Source organism: Schistocerca piceifrons, chromosome 2 (genome assembly GCF_021461385.2).
Source record: "Schistocerca piceifrons isolate TAMUIC-IGC-003096 chromosome 2, iqSchPice1.1, whole genome shotgun sequence".
In the NCBI taxonomy this organism is placed as follows: domain Eukaryota; kingdom Metazoa; phylum Arthropoda; class Insecta; order Orthoptera; family Acrididae; genus Schistocerca; species Schistocerca piceifrons.
The window spans coordinates 583675787-583692622 of NC_060139.1; the positions used below are offsets into that span (position 1 = coordinate 583675787).

At 44.6% G+C, this 16836-nt stretch overlaps 1 protein-coding gene across 1 annotated transcript in view; it reads left to right on the forward strand.

The window, feature by feature from the left end:
* Positions 1–16836, forward strand: part of LOC124777234 (putative beta-carotene-binding protein) — a 61457-nt gene that overhangs the window by 12765 nt on the left and 31856 nt on the right. The window contains exon 3 of the mRNA XM_047252561.1: positions 14532–14679. Coding sequence (XP_047108517.1) covers positions 14532–14679 — 148 coding nt within the window. The remainder of the gene's footprint in view (positions 1–14531; positions 14680–16836) is intronic.

Here is a 16836-nt window from a genome sequence, read left to right on the forward strand (position 1 = left end):
AATGTCTCGCCAATATGGGCCGATATGGTTGCACTATCGGTCGGAGGATGGCACTCACGTATTGTACAGCCGTTACGGCGCATTCCATGTCCACCAGAGGCTTACGTCGGCCCCACGTAATACCACCCCAAAACAGCAGGGAACCTCCACCATGCTGCACTCTCTGGGCAGTGTGTCTAAGGCGTTCAGCCTGTCTGGGTTGCCTCCAAATACGTCTCCGACGTTTGTCTGGTTGAAGGCATATGCGACACTCATCGGTGAAGAGAACGTGACGCTCATCCTGAGCGGTTCATTCGGCATGTTGTTGGACCCATCTGTACCAGCTGCATTGTGTCGTGATTGCAGAAATGGACCTCGCCATGGACGTCAGGAGTGAAGTTGCGCATCATGCAGCCTATTGCATACATTGAGTCGTAACACGACGTCCTGTGCCTGCACGAAAAGCATTTTTCAACATGGTGGCGTTGCTGTCAGTGTCCCTCCCAGCCATAATCCGCAGATAGCGGTCATCCACTGCAGTAGTAGCCCTTGGGCGGCCTGAGCGAGGCATGTCATCGACAGTTCCTGTCTCTCTGTATCTCCTCCATGTCCGAACAACATCGCTTTGGTTCACTCCGAGACGTCTGGACACTTCCCTTGTTGAGAGCCCTTCCTGGCACAAAGTAACAACGCAGACACGATCGAACCGCGGATTTGACTGTCTAGGCGTGGTTGAACTACAGAAAACACAAGCCGTGTACCTCCTTCCTTGTGGAATGACTGGAACTGATCGGCTGTCGGACGCCCTCCGTTTAATAGGCGCTGCTCATTCATGGTTGTTTACATCTTTGGGCGGGTTTAGGGACCTCTCTGAACAGTGAAAGGGACTGTGTCTGATACAATACCCACAGTCAACGTCTATCTTCAGACGTTCTGGAAACCGGGGTGATGAAAAACATTTTTTTATGTGTGTAGAATTGATAAACGTGCCTATATGATTACACATGCTTCATATGTTTGTCAGATCTATCCCATAAAAGTTTGTCTGAAAACTGTTCTGTGACATTAGGAGAATGATTACGAAAGTACAAGAGAATATAAATGATTGTGCTGTATTCGAAGATTTGGATGTCAGTATGCCCTCGGAACACTTCGGTCCTCTACATGAAACCGGCCAAATTCAACAGTGTTCCTGGGTGTACTGCGTGTTCCAATCTCTCGCCAAATGAGACCCTTTACTCAGACGGAATCTTCTCTCATCCGACAAGAGCACACGACCCCGTATCTCGTTGGTCCAGTCCCTGTGCTCCTGGCACCATCGCAATCGTTGCCGCCGATATGCAGGAACCAACGGAACACAAAATACTTGCCGTCGTGCAAAGAGACCACCACCATCAGTCGCATGCCCGTGTGGAGCGTGAGACTGCGTGCCTTGCAGTCCCAATAAATGAAATTGCAGTAGCGCCCGCTGTTACACATGGGTCCCTTCTTGCCTGTTGCACGTTGTAGCGGTCTCCTGCTGATGTAACTGACCGTGGTAGCTCACCTCCTTACCTTCGGGCAGCAGTGCCTGTGATTCAGAACCCTCCCCAAGCACCTGAAAGAGTGTTGTGAGCAATGTCGAACTCGTCACGCTTTGTTCAAATGGTTCAAATGGCTCTAAGCACTAAGGGACTTAACATGTGAGGTCATCAGTCCCCTAGACTGAGAACTATTTAAACCTAACTAACCTAAGGACATCACACACATCCATGTCCAAGGCAGCATTCGAACCTGCAACCGTAGCAGCCGCGTGGTTCCGGACTGAAGAGCCTAGAATCGCTCGACCATAGCGGCCGGCGTCACGCTTTGTACTCCTTCCAGTTTCCCGATGGTTCTCTCCTGTGTAAAGTCATAAAGATGGTGCGTACGGGCAGTGCTGTAATGGAGAACACCGCCATAGTGCACCATCGCTCTTTGACACGTGTTGTATTCTTCCGTTCTCTCAACTCTCTCGTGTTGCGTGCCCAGCCACATCTGGCGCTACAGTCATTCTGGCTTCACGCAATGTGAAGTCGTGTCGTGTTTGCACGACTGGAAGAATTCAGGGAACATGTTCTCGCACTAACATTCATTTCAACAGAGCTCTTAGTATATTATTTTACGTTATCTAACTCATTATTGAATTTTGGGCAGAACTGTATTTGTATTTCCACATTTCCAAAATCGCGTTACGTGGTCGTAATGAAGTCCATGACTGCAGTCAACAGTACTTACTTAGAAACGGAAGTACCGCCACATCGCCAAGATTTCTATTATACCAAGTAAAGTACAATAATCTCCCATTGAATACCCCGATACACGCTTCCTAGAATTTTACATCAATCACCAAGTATTCACCTTTATTTCTCTGTCGGGCGTGGATTTCGGGGGACTTCTCTATCACCAGGTACTCACTGTTACTGAATTTCCCATTATGTACTTTGGAGTATTATACTATTATAATCACGTATTCAGTACTACTGGTCTTCCCATTAGGCGATTCATAGGATTATATTCTATCTGATCAAAAGTATCCGCACACCCTTGTATTAAGGAATTGGCCACTAGATGTCACGAAAGATAGACTAGCATAAAACGAGGCGGGGAGTGCTGCATCGTCAGTACAAAAGCAGTAACAGCAGAACCGGCCGGTCAAGAGAGCTCAGTTCGAACGTAGACTACTCATTGGATGTCACCCGAGTAAAAAATCCTTCAGGGACATTTCAGCCATTCTAAAGCTACCCAAGTCGACCGTTGGTGATGTGACTGTGAAGTGGAAACGTGAAGGAACAACAACAACCCAGGAACTTGTGTACGGACAATCACTGCCGAGGATTGCGGAGGGTGGTTGTAAAAAATCGCGTGAAATCAGAGAAATGGCTCAGTCGTGAGTTCCAGAGTCCTACCAGCAGTCCACGTAGCACAATGACTGTGCATAGGAAGTTAAAAATAATGGGTAGAATGGGTGGGCAGCTCCTCATAAACCACACGCTTCTGCTGTCAGTGCAAGCGACGCCTGAGATGATGTAAAGAGCGACACCACTCGGCAGCTAATGACTGGAAACGAGTGCTTTGGATTGACGAATGACGCCGACGCGAATCCGATGTAAAGTTTGGGTTTGGCGAACGCCATGAGAAACTTACCTACCATCATGTGTGGTACCGTCAGAGAAGTACAGAGGAGGTTGCGTTGCGATGATTGGGTCTTTATCGGGGTTATAGTGTGGACCCCTTGTTTCGCTTAAGAAAACAGCAAATGAAGGATATAAGTACATTTTACAGCGTTGTATACTGCGTACGGTAGACGAACTTACCGGAACGATGATTGTATCAGCATGACAATGCACCCTATCGTAAAGCAGCATCCTTGAGGCAATGGTATGTGCACAATAACACTCCTGAAATGGAGCGGCCTGCCCTGAATCCCTAACTGAACCTGATGGAGTACCTTTGCGACTACGCTCCACATCCTAGCGTCCATCGTCGCTACCTACACTGTCATCGACCCTTGGGAAAGAATGGGCTGCCCAACAGAGCTCAAGCCATCATAAAGGCGAAGGGTGGTCCCACCCCCACACTGATATTTACTAATATCTTTCCGGGTACTTTCGGTCAGGCAGTGTATCTCCTTCAGACATCTGACGATGAAAATATTATCCTCAGAAACGTACGCTGGGAGGTTCAATAAGAATGATTCGTTATCATATTTGTGTTTTTCAATTGGTGTTCGTAACAGTCACTGTTAGGCCTTAATTTAAACTGTTTCTCATTTACTATTCTCTGTTACAATAATGATGAGAGATAGGGAGAAAGACATGACTGCTTAAAAGTACAGGGTGACAATTATTGAACTATATGAAATAAAATCGTCATAACTTCTAAACGGTTTGCGTTATCACGTTGAAACTGGACGGTTGGCCGCGGGGTATGATGGGAATTAGTATGCGCATGTATGGTTCGGTTTAGCCACGAAGCCCACTTTCATTTAGATAGGTTCGTCAGTAAGCAAAATTGGCGCATTTGGGGGACTGAGCGTCCTCAACGAGTGACTGCGTGGTGTGCAATGCCCAGTCATAGGATGGTCGGTTCCATATTCCTTGATGGCACTGTCACTACCAAACGGTACATTAAGGTATTGGAAAATTATTTCCTCCCTATTATCCAAAATGACCCTGATTTGGACAAGATGTGGTTCATGCAAGACGGAGCTCGACCCTATCGAAGCAGGAGAGTTGTTGATGTCCTAGAAGAGCACTTTAGGAACTGCATTCTGGCCCTGGTGCAGCCAGAGGCCACTGACTCTGGCCTCGATTGGCCGCCATATTCTCCGTATCCGAACACATCCGACTCTTTTCTTGTGGTGTTATATTAAACTCAAGGTGTACAGCAATAACCTCAAAACCTTTGCCCAGCTGAAAACAGCCATTAAGGATGTCATCGACAGCATCGATGTTCCGACACTTCATCGGGTCATGTAGAATTTCGACATTCGTCTGCGCCACGACATCGCCAAAGATGGCAGGCGTGTCGAACATGTCGTGACCTAAATCCGAATATTTGTAATGACGCTTACATGTTAAATAAAGTGTCTGCACACCGTAGTTTGTAGCTAATTTTACGTTTCTTTCATGTAGTTCAATAATTGTCACCCTGTGAGAAGGTAAGGTAGATGGTAGCCAGCATGTGCCTCGGGTGTTCCCGGTAAGCGAGCTGTTTCGAACCAGTGCGACTGAGCGTTCGGATACGCGAACGATTCGCTTGCACTGGCGGTGGCGCGGTGGCCCAGTCCGCGACGCGACAGGTGAGTGGGTCAGGGAGACCGCGTGGCGGGCAGCGAAAGTACCCGCAAACCGTGCCGAATCCGGGCCGCAGGTATCGCGTGGTGGCGAGGTCGAAAGTGAAATGGAGAAAGCAATAAAAATGTGACAAAGAGGTGCGGCTAGGCTGCCAAACGATCTAGAATAGCTGCAAGAGACTTAGTTCTGGAAACACGAAACACTTGTTCTTCCTTTCCTTGAAAATTGCAATCGTAAGCTGTTCTTACTAAAGTGCTGCTTTGAGTGTATACAGGGTGGTCCATTGATCGTGACTGGGCCAAATATCTCACGAAATAAGGGTCAAACGAAAAAACTACAAAGAACGAAACTTGTCTAGCTTGAAGGGGGAAACCAGATGGCGCTATGGTTGGCCCGATAGATGGCGCTGCCATAGGTCAAACGGATATCAACTCCGTTTTTTAAAATAGGAGCCCCATTTTTATTACATATTCGTGTAGTACGCAAAGAAATATGAATGTTTTAACTGAACCACTTTCTTCGCTTTGTGATAGATGGTGCTGTAATAGCCACAAACGTGTGGCTCACAAATTTAGACGAACAGTTGGTAACAGGTAGGTTTTTTAAATTAAAATGCAGAACGTAGGTACGTTTGAACATTTTATTTCGGTTGTTCCAATGTGATACCTGTACCTTTGTGAACTTATCATTTCTGAGAACGCATGCTGTTACAGTGTGATTACCTGTAAATACCACATTAATGCAATAAATGCTCAAAATGATGTCCGTCAACCTCAATGCATTTGCCAATACCTGTGACAACATTCCTCTCAACAGTTTGTAGTTCGCCTACCGTAATGTTCGCACATGCATTGACAATGCGCTGACGCATGTTGTCAGGCGTTGTCGGTGGAACACGATAGCAAATATCCTTCTTCAACTTTCCCCACGGAAAGAAATCCGGGGACGACAGATCCGGTGAACGTGTGAACTACCAATCCACCTGTCATGAAATATGTTATTCAGTACCGCTTCAACTGCACGCGAGCTATGTGCCGGACATCCATCTTGTTGGAAGTACATCGCCATTCTGTCATGCAGTGAAACATCTTGCAGTAACATCGGTAGAACATTACGTAGGAAATCAGCATACATTGCACCATTTAGATTGCAATCGATAAAATGGGGACCAATTATCCTTCCTCCCATAATGTCGCACCATACATTAACCTGCCAAGGTCGCTGATGTTCCACTTGTCGCAGCCATCGTGGTTTTTCCGTTGTCCAATGGTGCATGTTATGCCGGTTTACGTTACCGCTATTGGTGAATGACGCTTCGTCGCTAAATAGAACGCGCGCAAAAAATCTGTCATCGTCCCGTAATTTCTCTTGTCCCCAGAGGCAGAACTGTACACGACGTTCAAAGTCGTCGCCATGCAATTCCTGGTGCACAGAAATATGGTACGGGTGCAATCGATGTTGATGTAGCATTCTCAACACCGACGTTTTTGAGATTCCCTATTCTCGCGCAATTTGTCTGCTAGTGATGTGCGGATTAGCCGCGACAGCCGCTAAAACACCTGCTTGGCCATCATCATTTGTTGCAGGTCGTGGTTGACGTTTCACTTCATGTTTCCTTAAATAACGTAACTATGCGGCGAACGGTCCGGACACTTGGATGATGTCGTCCAGGATACCAAGCAGCATACATAGCACGCGCCTGTTGGACATTTTGATCACAATAGCCATACACCAACACGATATCGACCTTTTTCGCAATTGGTGAACGGTCCGTTTTAACACGGTACCGTCCGCACTGGTGGAATGTTACGTGATACCACGTACTTATACGTTCGTCACTATTACAGCGCCATCTATCACAAAGCGAACAAAGTGGTCCAACTAAAACATTCATATTTCTTTACGTATTACATGAATATGTAATAACAAATGGGGGTTCCTATTAAAAAAAACGCAGTTGATATCCGTTTGACCTATGGCAGCGCCATCTAGCGGGCCAGCCCTAGCGCCATCTGGTTTCCCCCTTCAAGCAAGACAAGTTTCGTTCTTTGTAGTTTTTTCGTTTGACGCTTACCTACCACCCTGTATATTACGATGACTGTTTCTAATCCGACGTTATTGGATTTGAGTGCTGAGAAGAATAGCTTGCTCGTGTCGTCATGTGTTGTGCTGCTTATAGCATTGTAAGTTGCAGAGTTAAAGGACAGAAAAGTGAAGCAGCAATTGACAAGAGACTGAGTGTGGCACCCTATTCGCTATGTTATTCCATCTTTAAAGTAAGTTCGTGGTACATTGAGCTAACAAGGACACCAACGAGAATTTTGGAGAAGAAATTGAAGTTCACAGAGATTAAACAAAAACTTTCAGGTTTGCCGATGATACTGTAGTTGTGTCAGAGACAGAAAGGGATTTGGACACTCAGTTAGATGGAATGGAGAGTCTTGAGACGGTGTTTTCAGGTGAAAATCGAGAAAATTAAAACAAGAGAAAAAGAGTGTAACTGACTTAAATCACGAGTTTCTGGAGGAATTAGATGAAGAAAAAGACATTAAAAGAAGTAGACGAGTTTTGCTATTGCGAAGGAAAATAACTGATGATGGCAGAAGGAGATTTAAAACGTAAACTGATCACAGCAAGAAATAGTTTTCTCACAAATAGACATGTATCATCAACCAATACAAATTTAAATCATAGGAAGTGTTTCCTGAAAGTCTTTGTGGAGTGTGATCTCGTATGTCAGTAAAAGTTGGAAGACAAACCGAATAGCCATGAAGAGTATAGAAGTCTTTGAAATGTGGTGCCACAAAACAGTACAGAAGTTTATATAGGTGGGTCAGTAACTAACAAAGAAGTACTAAATGTGATTGGTATGAAACGGACTTTATCATACAATTTGACTAAAAGAAGGAGTAGGTCAAGAGAACAAATCCTGACGCATCAGGCAATAGTTAACTTGTTAATGGAGGGGAGCGAATTGTAGAGAGAGACACCAAAGCTTGGATACAGTAAGCAGATTCGAACGGGTATAGGTCGCAATAGTTACGTAGGTAATGAGGTTCACACAGGATAACTAACGCGAAGTGCTGCATCAAGTCGGTCTTTCGACTGAGGACCACAACAAGGGACTGTCCATTTACAACGTACTTATTCTTATTTAATAGATTTTAGATTCTTGTTTCGTTGCATTATGGCATTTAGTGTGGTAACACACGAACCAAATAAATCATCTTCTGCTGGAAGAAATAAGTTTACGATGATATGTTGTCCACATTTAAACTTGAGTGTCCCTCTGTTACAGTACCAATAATTTTTTTTAGTCAGGCATTGCCTAGTCCGAAGAATATTTTGGGGACTAAACATGAAATTTTTAATACTTACAGTAAAAGGATACTATTGCTTCCGATCTGCTTGACGCGCTCTTCCTTTACTGACGTTTTGGTCCCTATACAGTCGTGGGTCAACAGCTCTCTGACACTCTAAAGCCAATGTATTGCTATTGCATATTACGGAGAAAATACGCCAGTGGAAAAGTGCTCCTATCGGAGCACAAGAAATGCAAATATGACGGTGCCTATTTAAAAGACTCTGACTGAAAAGTGGGGTACCAGCTGCCTCATTTTAGCTTCCTGCGCACCTTTAAAAATTTTCCCAAAACACTTGCCATGCAAATATATTCGCTCTCTTTCTAAAATGCAGCTTCCTCTAAATCTCACAAGTTCCCTGAACTGTAACTCGCTCACACTCATTAGCCCATCGCTGTAAGTCGCACATACCCATCCACCCCCACTGGCCCAGTCTCACTTACTCAGCTCAGTTCGCCGTCATTAACTCATTGCGTCTCTCTGTCACTATCTCCTCACTGTCTCCTCTCACTGTCGCTATCTCCCTCTTGCTCTCTCTTACTGACACCGTTTCATTCATTCCTTCTCATTTCTGCTGTCTCTTCTCACTTTCACCACCTCATCTCTCTTCCTCGTTGTCACTGTCATAGACTGTCATTATCATTCACTCTCAACAATATCCACTTTCTCCTTTTCTTTATTCCTCTCCCACTGGCACGGTCTCCTTCATTCTTTTCCTGGAATTGCTCTGTCACTGTCACCTATGTTCCACTGTCATTGTGCTTTCTCTTTCTCTTACATTTCCACTGCCTCCCTCGCTCTTTCTTTACCCCAACCATTGTCAGAATATTTTCCAGTATTTATTACTTCTGCTTCTTTCCCACAGCTACAGTCTTTTACTCTCTCAGCATAAAAAAAAACGCAAACTAGTTTGTGTGCCAAAATTTTTGCGAAGTTTTTAAAGGAGCTGAGGAAGATAGAACGAAGCAGCTGGAACCCCACTTTCAGTCAGAGTCTTTTCAATAAACAAGCACATATTTGTATTTTTTGTTCAAAAATGGTTCAAATGGCTCTGAGTACTATGGGACTTAACATCTGTGGTCATCAGTCCCCTAGAACTTAGAACTACTTAAACCTAACTAACATAAGGACATCACACACATCCATGCCCGAGGCAGGATTCGAACCTGCGACCGGAGCGGTCACGCGGTTCCAGACTGAAACGCCTAGAACCGCACGGCCACGACGGCCGGCTGCGTTTTTTATGCTCTTATACGAAAATACTTCTCCTGGTTGCCTTACACGAAACGTATTGGTCAGTAAAATATTGATAATTTACTTATGTGAAACCGAAACAACGCAAAACTAATTTTACGCCTCAGACAGGATTTATCGTGCAAAAAATTTTTGCTTGTTTCAGTACTTCAATATGGGGTTCCCAGAATCCATATGATCATAACGGGGACACTTTACAACCTGTTTCTCTGTGCTGTGTTTTCGCTTAACACCGTATTTTAGTCACATATTTTACATGTGCAAGTAGGATACCTTTGAACCTTTGTATCTCGGATAAATGTTTCAGTTTTTCAAAGCTGGTCAAGCCGAGAGCTTAGAAATATACACTAAAATGTACAGTAATTTTGTGTAAATTACCGTCCCACAACTACATACAATGAATCATGAATATTTATGACCGAAGGCGATCTTTATTACATTTTCTGTGCAGTTTTATTCTTCATAAACCAAACATTTTTGTTTGGATTCCTGTTGATACTGTATATAGCAGTTACACCCAAGCTTGTGGTTTCCGATTTGCGACTTTTTTTCCCTCTACCTCTATAAGAGATACTATTTTTCCTCTTGATTTCATCCAAATACGTCCGGTATGTTGCTGAGCCTTCGTCATTAGACATGGGTTGAAGCGTCTAGCTACAGTGAAATGAATACCAAATTTAAACAGCTAACACGTCGACACAGTCGAGTTTATCTGGAACCTCCTGTGGTGAGACATTTCGTGTAAAGCCGCTAGCTCGCCGGTGGACTCCGAGCACGAGGTGAAAGCCTCGAGCGGTCTCCCAGCTGTGGATGGTCGCGGGCCCATGGCCACCAGTGTGGCTGAGAGCATTGCCTGCGTTGCGGTGGAGCACCACGCAGACGTGTCAAGGCGAACGTGTTCTCTGTGTTGCGACACAAAGTGGAGACTCCCTAACTCCACACAGCACAGTTTACAGCGCATACAAAGTATCGCAGTCATTTCTCGCTTCAGGAAGCTATCATCTCGTGAGCTGAGGTGACTGACACATTTTGTACAAACAAAAGAATGTTTCAGGTGTTGGCTGGCAAACGGTAGCTGACACGAGTCTGTAATTGTCTCTTACAGCTTAGCCAGTGCATACTATACGACCTTAAGACAAAACAGTGGTAGACGTTAAATATCTGTCAGGGTGCTTTCAGATCGCAATGCCCAGTTGGTAGTATAAGAACTGCTCTCATTTGGATTTAAAGCGTTCACGTAGTTTCCAGGTTAGTAAGTGAGTTCGTTACTGCAGATATCTGTTAATTAGTTGTACTCACCAGCCAGAAGCTGTAAATATAAACATAAAGGCCTAATATCTCCTCGGAATAGTGGACCCTGCTTCTTGAAATGATTAGGAACATTTTGTACAGATGTTTTCTCCTGCAAATAAAATGTTAGTCGCAGCTGCTGTAGTCATATCGGGGAGAAATCAGTTTCGTAGCCTGTCAGAGAATACGGAGGTATTTTAGGATATGACAAAACGTTGCGAAGAGATATTTGTGACAGAAGCTACGATAAGGTTAGTTACCTGCGTAGAACGCTTGACATCGTCACGTCGTCTAGGATCGACGTTTGGAAACGGAATCAGCAAATGAGAATCGAAAGAATGAGATATGACTCAAAGGAATTACAGACATTGGCTGTAAGCGGGAATTGATTGAAACTATGGGGGTAGTTGTCTGCCCCTGGTAGATGAATGGTCAGGGCGATGGACTGTCATAAGTAACGGCCAAGGTTCGATTTCGAGCTGGGTCGGAGATTTTATCCGCTTAGGGACTGGGTGTTGTGTCGTCCTTCTCATCCTCATTCCATCCCCATCGACACTCAAGTCACCGAAGTGGCGTCCACTCGAAAGACTTGCGCCAGGCGACCGGTCTACCCTACGGGAAGGCCCTAGCCACACGAAATTTTAATGGAGAAGTTGAAAATTTGTGGCAAACCGGGAGTCGAACCCAGGTCTCCTGCCTTACTAGGCAGGTACTCTGACCACGAAGGCATGTGGACTCGTGACCACTCCAAATGCACCGACTACCAAAATTCTCAATTTAACCACACTACTAGCGTAATGTCCCTTGCCCATGATCCATAGAGAGAGAAATGAGAACCTCTGACCCCTGTCACGAGCTTCCTGCGAGTGTGTCTCCATTTATACTCAGCAGGCGTCGAGTTCGCCTGCGAATCCGGCAACAGCTCTTTCCAGAGCGAGAATGTTAACAATGAATGCCTGTTGACATAAAATTGTTAATAGTAATTAAAATACAGATATTGAACCTAGGGATTTTGTGTCCTGCGTCAGACTTAGTGGACGACTCCCACTCCTATCAAATACGATAGCAGTTTCTCAATAGCAGCGCCACCTCGCTAGGTAGACATAAATCTAAGTCTACAAGATGTCCCAGCTTCCGCAGTATAATGAAACTGATCTACAATTTTACTCGGGCATTCTCTCACCCTTTACATTGTTACTCTGTGAGTTCCTGGGTGCAACGTGTTTGTAAGATTGCCGCTTCTGCGTTTACGTGGCAGAAGAACTCTAGCAGACCCAACTGTGCATACTATTTCCATATTTTTGTAGCCCTGAAGAAAAACATTCGTGCTCCTCGATTTGATTCGGACGAAGAGATGGGCGCCTGGGTACAATCGTGGTTGAGAAGGCAACAGCGAACATTCTTTCGTAAAGGCGTTGACTGTCTTCACTCACAGTGGCGCACATGTATTAACAGTTACGGTGATGACTTTTGAATTAATGAATAGTTAACTTACTGTTTCCCCATATGTGTCTCATTTGACAGCTCCTTATAGTAGCTCTTGGTGTACTTAGAACCTCATTCTACTCTTCCACTTAAGATAAATCCACTGCGGTAACAGAAATCGTCCGATAGCGATCTGGACGTATCCGCGTAGAGTTGTCAGTGCTAACAGACAAGCAACACTGACTGAAATAACCACAGAAATCTATGTTTAACATACGACGATCGTATCCGTTAGGGCAGTGGGCCGAAATGTGGCGTTATCGGGCTGCGGTAGCACACGACCGACGCGAATGGTTCGAATGGTTCAAATGGCTCTAAGCACTATGGGACTTAACATCTGAGGTCATCAGTCCCCTAGACGTAGAACTACTTAAACCTAACTAACCTGAGGACATGACACACATCCAAGCCCGAGGCAGGATTCGAATCTGCGACCGTAGCAGAAGCGCGGTTCCGGAGTGAAGCGCCTAGAACCGCTCGGTCACAGCGGCCGGCCCGACGTGAGTGCTTTTGCTAACATCACAACATCCGCTTGCAACGCCACTCCCAGGCTCGTGACCATATCGGTTGGACCTAGACGACTGGAAAATGGTGGACAGGTCAGATGATTCCCGATTTCAGTTAGTAAGAGCTGACGGTAGAGTTGGAGTTTGGCGCAGTTCCCACAAAGCCATGGACACCATTGTCAACAAGTCACTGTGCAAGCAGGTGGTGTTCACATGGAGTAGAATGAGCCTTCTGGTTCAACTAAACCGATCATTGATTGGAAACGGCTGTTTTGCAGACCATTTACAGCCATTCCTAGAGTTCATGTTCCCAGAAAACGATGGAATTTTTATGTATGACAATGCACCATGTCACAGGGCCACAACTGTTCGCGAGTGATTTGAAGAACATTCTGGACAATTCGAGCGAATGAATTGGCCACCCATATCGCCCGACATGAAGTCGAAAGAGAGTGATGCTGTAGGTGATTAAGGGTATGAAGAGGCTAAACATCAAAGGTCATCAGTACGAAATCTCTGTGTACCTCATCTGGCTGCTCATAGAGTTAAACCTATGTGCATGTGTGGAAACGCGCCCGTAACGTTTGCGTAACGTGTTTCATAGCAGGACTTTGGTATCAGATAGGTATTCACCTAGTGGGATGTGGTAAACCGCCTAAAAACCACACCGGGGCTTGGCGGATTACCAGCCCTCGTCGTTCATCTGCGAGTAGGCTTCTATGCGAGTCATTATCGCCTTACCGAGTCCCGGTTAACATGGGCGGACATCCGGGCTGATAAAAGACAGTGACCTGCTCTCTTTTTCTAAAAGTGTACAGTGCACACAATGGAACAGTAGTAGGAAATATTTCATTATCTGGTGTCTCATTCGTTTTCAGCAGCTTCAGTATCTTCGTAACACGCGATACTTACAATATTAACAACATGCATAGTGTGGAGATCAAACGATTATACCCCACAAGCGCTCTAGCTGCTCAAGTGCACCTTTAAACGCGTTAATCTCAAATTTAGTCTTTCTTATTGTTGTCTCTAGTTCTAGAGGATTTTTTTTTCTACCCAGTATGGGATTTTCCGCACGACTAAAATATTCTACGATTTTCTGAAAGATCTTTTGCTAAGGGCTGATCGTGCGAACGTAGACGTTCCATTTCATGTTTAGGATTCCCTAACTCTCTGCTCGGTTTCATTTAGATCTTAATCACGAGGTTCGTCGCTAATCCTGTGAGGCAGACTTTCAGCTCCTATAAAGTGCAGGTAGCGAGTTCGAATCTCGCCTGGGACATAACTGGGGCACGTAAACGTGCCGTTGCTGAGTGTATACTTGCTTGCTGAATATTTACTCATTTTTTATAGGAATGCGTCTTCGAATGAAGTGCCCAGTATAATGCAAGCGTGAATGAAGAATTTTCCACTATTATTTGAATTTTTTACATTGTAACTGGCCTATTTCAAACCGTGTATCATTTTTAAGCGAACACTGTACATATAGCTTTGTACATAACCATTTTGCGTTCACGCGGGGTGCAATGCTCGCTTGCGATCGACCTAACAAACGTAACTGGTCAATTGCAAATATAAATAATAACTTCACAGCCCGCTTTCATGTGGACTATGAGAAGTATAATATTCTCAAAACAGGGGATCCACCCGGCGGATGGTGACATAAATCCGGCCCGCCTCATTCGTGATTCTCATATGCTTGGAAATGTTCCTTACACGTGGCACCTCTGCGATTATTGTTCGACACCGAAACTGTTCCTGTCTACGGAGCTTTCTGATCATGAGAAGGAGAGTCGTGAGTACACACGATATTCTTACTTTGCTCTCTAATGCCGTAGGTATTCCTGAACTGGGTGCCCCTGCCATTGACCCGTTCCTGGTACGAGAGATGCTGCTGGAGTACCAGCAGGGCGACGTGGAGGGCAAGGTGCTGATCAAGAACTCTCTCGCCCACGGCCTCAGCGACGTCATCGTCAAAGACGTCAGGTACGTGAAAAATACATTCGCACTTTCGTTACGACAAAAGGTTTCCATTTACATTTCCTCGTGAAAACAAATCTACTGCATCGAAGGCTTGGCATATTTCTAGTGAAACACATGTCATCTTCTCAGTCACTTCCTTTTTACGTAATTTACAGACAACCTCCACTTTTTCTTTCGTCTGTCAGGCCCCATTTTCTTTTATCTATATTTTATAATGAACGATAGTGTTACTCTGTCCGAACCTTGCTGACCTTACTCCACTGTCTCTTGATTTCCACTAAGGAACACATATTTAACCAATAACTCCGACATATTTTCTTATAAATATTCTAGTTTTGAATTATGTTGTCATCTTCAGATACGTCACAGCTGCTTGTAGCCCATAGACGTCCTCTCGACTTACAAACATGAGAGGCTGTCAGACGACAATCTAAAACGATTAAGGGTATTGTTCTTAGTAAAAACAATTGCACAATGTTAAGCCTGCTATCTTAGGAGAAAAAGGTTTTTGATCCACAGCCCACCGAACACGTCAGACGTGTTCAGTGCAAATGTTCACAAATGCAATGAGCGGAGAACGCTACTCATGATGATGGTCGCTAGATGTGCCCCTTCAGCAGTCATTCGGCACTAGTAGCACAGAGCATACACTATTTGATCAAACTTAACCGGACACCTATTAGTGGACATAAGTGTGCGCTGCATCCACTCTTCGTCTTCATAGCGTCTTGAATTCGGTTGGTGACTCGACTTTCAGAGGGGTGTCTGAATGTCTAAGGAGAAATGGCAGCCCATTGATCCTCAAGAGCCGCATCTGAAGGTAGTGTTTCGGGAGCTGGGATATATAGCCAAGTCGACGTTGTAACTCGTCCCAAAGGTGTTCTATTGGGTTCAGGTCGGGACTCTGCTAACAAATAAATAACCATTGTTTGCAAACTGTATCTCTACGGTAAGAAGCAAAAAATGTTGTAAATTTCGTTCATGTCCATATGCATTTCGCGTTTCCTTAAGCGCAATTAGGGGAACCACACATTAACCAGGAAAAACATCCACATATTGTAACACCATCTCCTACGCACGTCACTGTTGGCAGCAGACATTATGGTGGGTAAGACTATCCTGACATTCGCCAAACCCAAATCCTACATCTACATCTACATGGATATTCTGCAAATCACATTTAAGTGCCTGGCAGAGGGTTCATCGAACCCCTTCACAGTTCTCTATTACTTGAATCTCTTACAGCGCGCGGAAAGAGCGAACACCTGTATCTTTCCGTATGAGCTCTTATATCCCTTATTTTATCATCGTGATCGTTCTCCCTATATAGACCGGTGTCAACAAAATATTTTCACATTCGGAGGAAAAAGTTGGTGATCGGAATTTCGTGAGAAGATTCCGTCGCAACGAAAAACGCCTATGTTTTAATGATGTCCACCTCAAATCCTGTATAGTTTCGGTGACACTCTCTCCCCTATTTCGCGATTATACAAAATGTGCTGCCGTCCTTTAAACTTTTTCCATGTACTCCGTCAATCCTATTTGGTAAGGATCCCACACCGCGCAGCAGTATTCTAAAAGAGGACGGAAAAGCTTAGTGTAGGCAGTCTCCTTAGTAGATCTGTTACATTTTCTAAGTGTCCCGCCAATAAAACGCAGCCTTGGCTAGCCTTCCCCACAACATTTTCTTTGCGTTCCCTCAATTTAAGTTGTTCGTAATTGTAATTCCTAGGTATTTATTTGAATTTACGGCCTTTACATTTGATTGATTTATCGTGGAACCGAAGTTTAACGGATTCCTTTCAGCACTCATGTGGATGACCTCACACCTTTCGTTATTTAGGGTCAACTGCCAGTTTTCGCACCATACTATATCGTTTTGAAATTTGTGTTGATCTTCTGATGCCCTTTTTAGTCCATAAACCTTCGCACTTTCGTTACGACAAAAGGTTTCCATTTACATTTCCTCGTGAAAACAAATCTACTGCATCGAAGGCTTGGCATATTTCTAGTGAAACACATGTCATCTTCTCAGTCATTTCCTTTTTACGTAATTTACAGACAACCTTCGCTTTTTCTTTCGTCTGTCACCTTCATCTGCAAACAACCTAAGACGGCTGCTCAGAATGTCTCCCAAATCGTTTATATAGATAAGGAACA